This window comes from Monopterus albus, unplaced genomic scaffold, assembly GCF_001952655.1.
Source record: "Monopterus albus unplaced genomic scaffold, M_albus_1.0 scaffold51.1, whole genome shotgun sequence".
Taxonomy (NCBI): domain Eukaryota; kingdom Metazoa; phylum Chordata; class Actinopteri; order Synbranchiformes; family Synbranchidae; genus Monopterus; species Monopterus albus.
In genome coordinates, this window is record NW_018127931.1 from 681,300 (window position 1) to 683,045 (window position 1,746).

Consider the following 1,746-nt stretch of genomic DNA (forward strand, 5'->3'; position numbering starts at 1 on the left):
CCCCTGCCCGTCCTCTGTTGCCGGGTGCCCTTCCTGCCACTCAGCATACCTGTTAATAATTTTATAAACTGCTTTCTATAGTTCCTACTCCTTTTAGTTTGAGTCTGCATCTGGGTTCCACAACACACACCTATCATAACAATGAATGCCATTTGAGTGAGTGATCGCTAGGTAAAACACTCACCTGCTGCTATCTTGCAACCTGAATTTGTAGATTTATATATTAATTTTTTTTTTTTTTACAAAGGTTTGTTTGATTAGATCAGATTTGTATGTCATTTGTTTTCTGTGTGGCTACAGTTTTTCAGTAATGAAATGGTCTCAGGGCGGGTTAGGATTTGATGCCAAACCTTTTCTTCTCCACCAGGATGCTTCCGTTCTGCAAAACTGTTCTGATTTTGTTGATAATGATCTCGACTTTGACCAGAAGCCCATTGTTGCCGCGTTGTGTGGTGATGTCACATTCAACACGGTTGTGGATGAAGCGGGTGAGGGTAAAAGGGCAATTGGATTTCACATAGAAACTTGAACCATTGAAAGGCTGGATGACTCCACTACCGAATGTCCTGCAAGTGTCTGATCATAACAAGGGTCAGTTTAATAATTTTGTTATGAACAGTAGCTGAAGACATGACTGAATTCAATAATTCCAGCATAGGGCTTTCAAAATGTTGCTTTCAAAATAGATATATTTTTCCTTATCATTGCTTAAGATTCAATTCAATATCACTTTATTTGTATAACACCAAATCACAACAAAAGACATCTCGGGACATAAGGTATAGACCTTACAATTATTATTGAGGAAAAGCCTACAAATAATACCATGGAAGGCTGTAAAACAAATTCAGATAAGTCAGTTTTATATCACAAGATTAACAATTTTAAAATAAATGTTTTAAAAAGAGCAGTTATTATGCAATAGTGACTAACATGTACTTGCATTTCTGAGTTTCTATTGTTGTCACTGATTCAGCTGTCCCTAAAACTGGGAGAAAAATGCAGTGTCACAGTAATGTAAACATTAACAATGAATAAAAACACCTACTTTGGATATAACAGGAATGTTACTGTTATACTGGATATTGGATAAGATGCTGCTATAATGCACAGTAGCTCTGGAAAAGCAAAAGTAGGAATACTGCAGTATAAAAACTGCATTGGAAAAGTCACTTAAGTACATAAGCATACTTTACAATACAAATGTACTTTAAGAATCAAAATTACTGATAAAATGCTGAGTTAAAACACCCTTGAAACACTTCAAATATTTATAGAATATAAACACTAAATTATTCCATCAAATGTTTTTGCAAAAAATTCCATTTCTGGCCACTTTATAAAATTATACTATAATAAATTTTGAAATGTTTTGTCTTCTCAGTTTTTCTGTTTAAATTAATTAGTATTCAGATGACTAAATGAAAGATTATGTGGTACCTGAGGCCAGTGAGAAGCAGACTACTAGTATCCATTGCTGTGAAGTCATGCTGGCTGATGCTTACTGCAGGCGTGCAGGTACAACCAATAGGACATGCATAAACGGCCCACAGAGCTTATATATGCTGTGTCCATACACGTACTACCTAAAACAGCAGCCAATACACATGCATACGCTTGAGCTTCTTTCACCAGGAAACTAAAAACATAAAAAACACTGGCTTAAACATTTACCGAAATGGTAATTAAACACAGAAATGATCACACAATATAGGAAAACCAGCTGAACCTGCCCTGCATTTACAG

The 1,746-nt window shown here is 35.6% G+C and overlaps 1 protein-coding gene across 1 annotated transcript in view; it reads right to left on the reverse strand.

The window, feature by feature from the left end:
- LOC109960996 (mucin-19) overlaps positions 1-1,489 on the reverse strand; it is a 20,432-nt gene extending 18,943 nt beyond the window's left edge. The window contains exons 1-3 of the mRNA XM_020601520.1: positions 1,441-1,489; positions 944-988; positions 351-576 (exon numbers count right to left, since the gene is read on the reverse strand). Of these exons, the coding sequence (XP_020457176.1) occupies positions 351-576; positions 944-988; positions 1,441-1,489 (320 nt within the window). The remainder of the gene's footprint in view (positions 1-350; positions 577-943; positions 989-1,440) is intronic.
- Between the last annotated feature and the right edge of the window lie 257 nt (positions 1,490-1,746).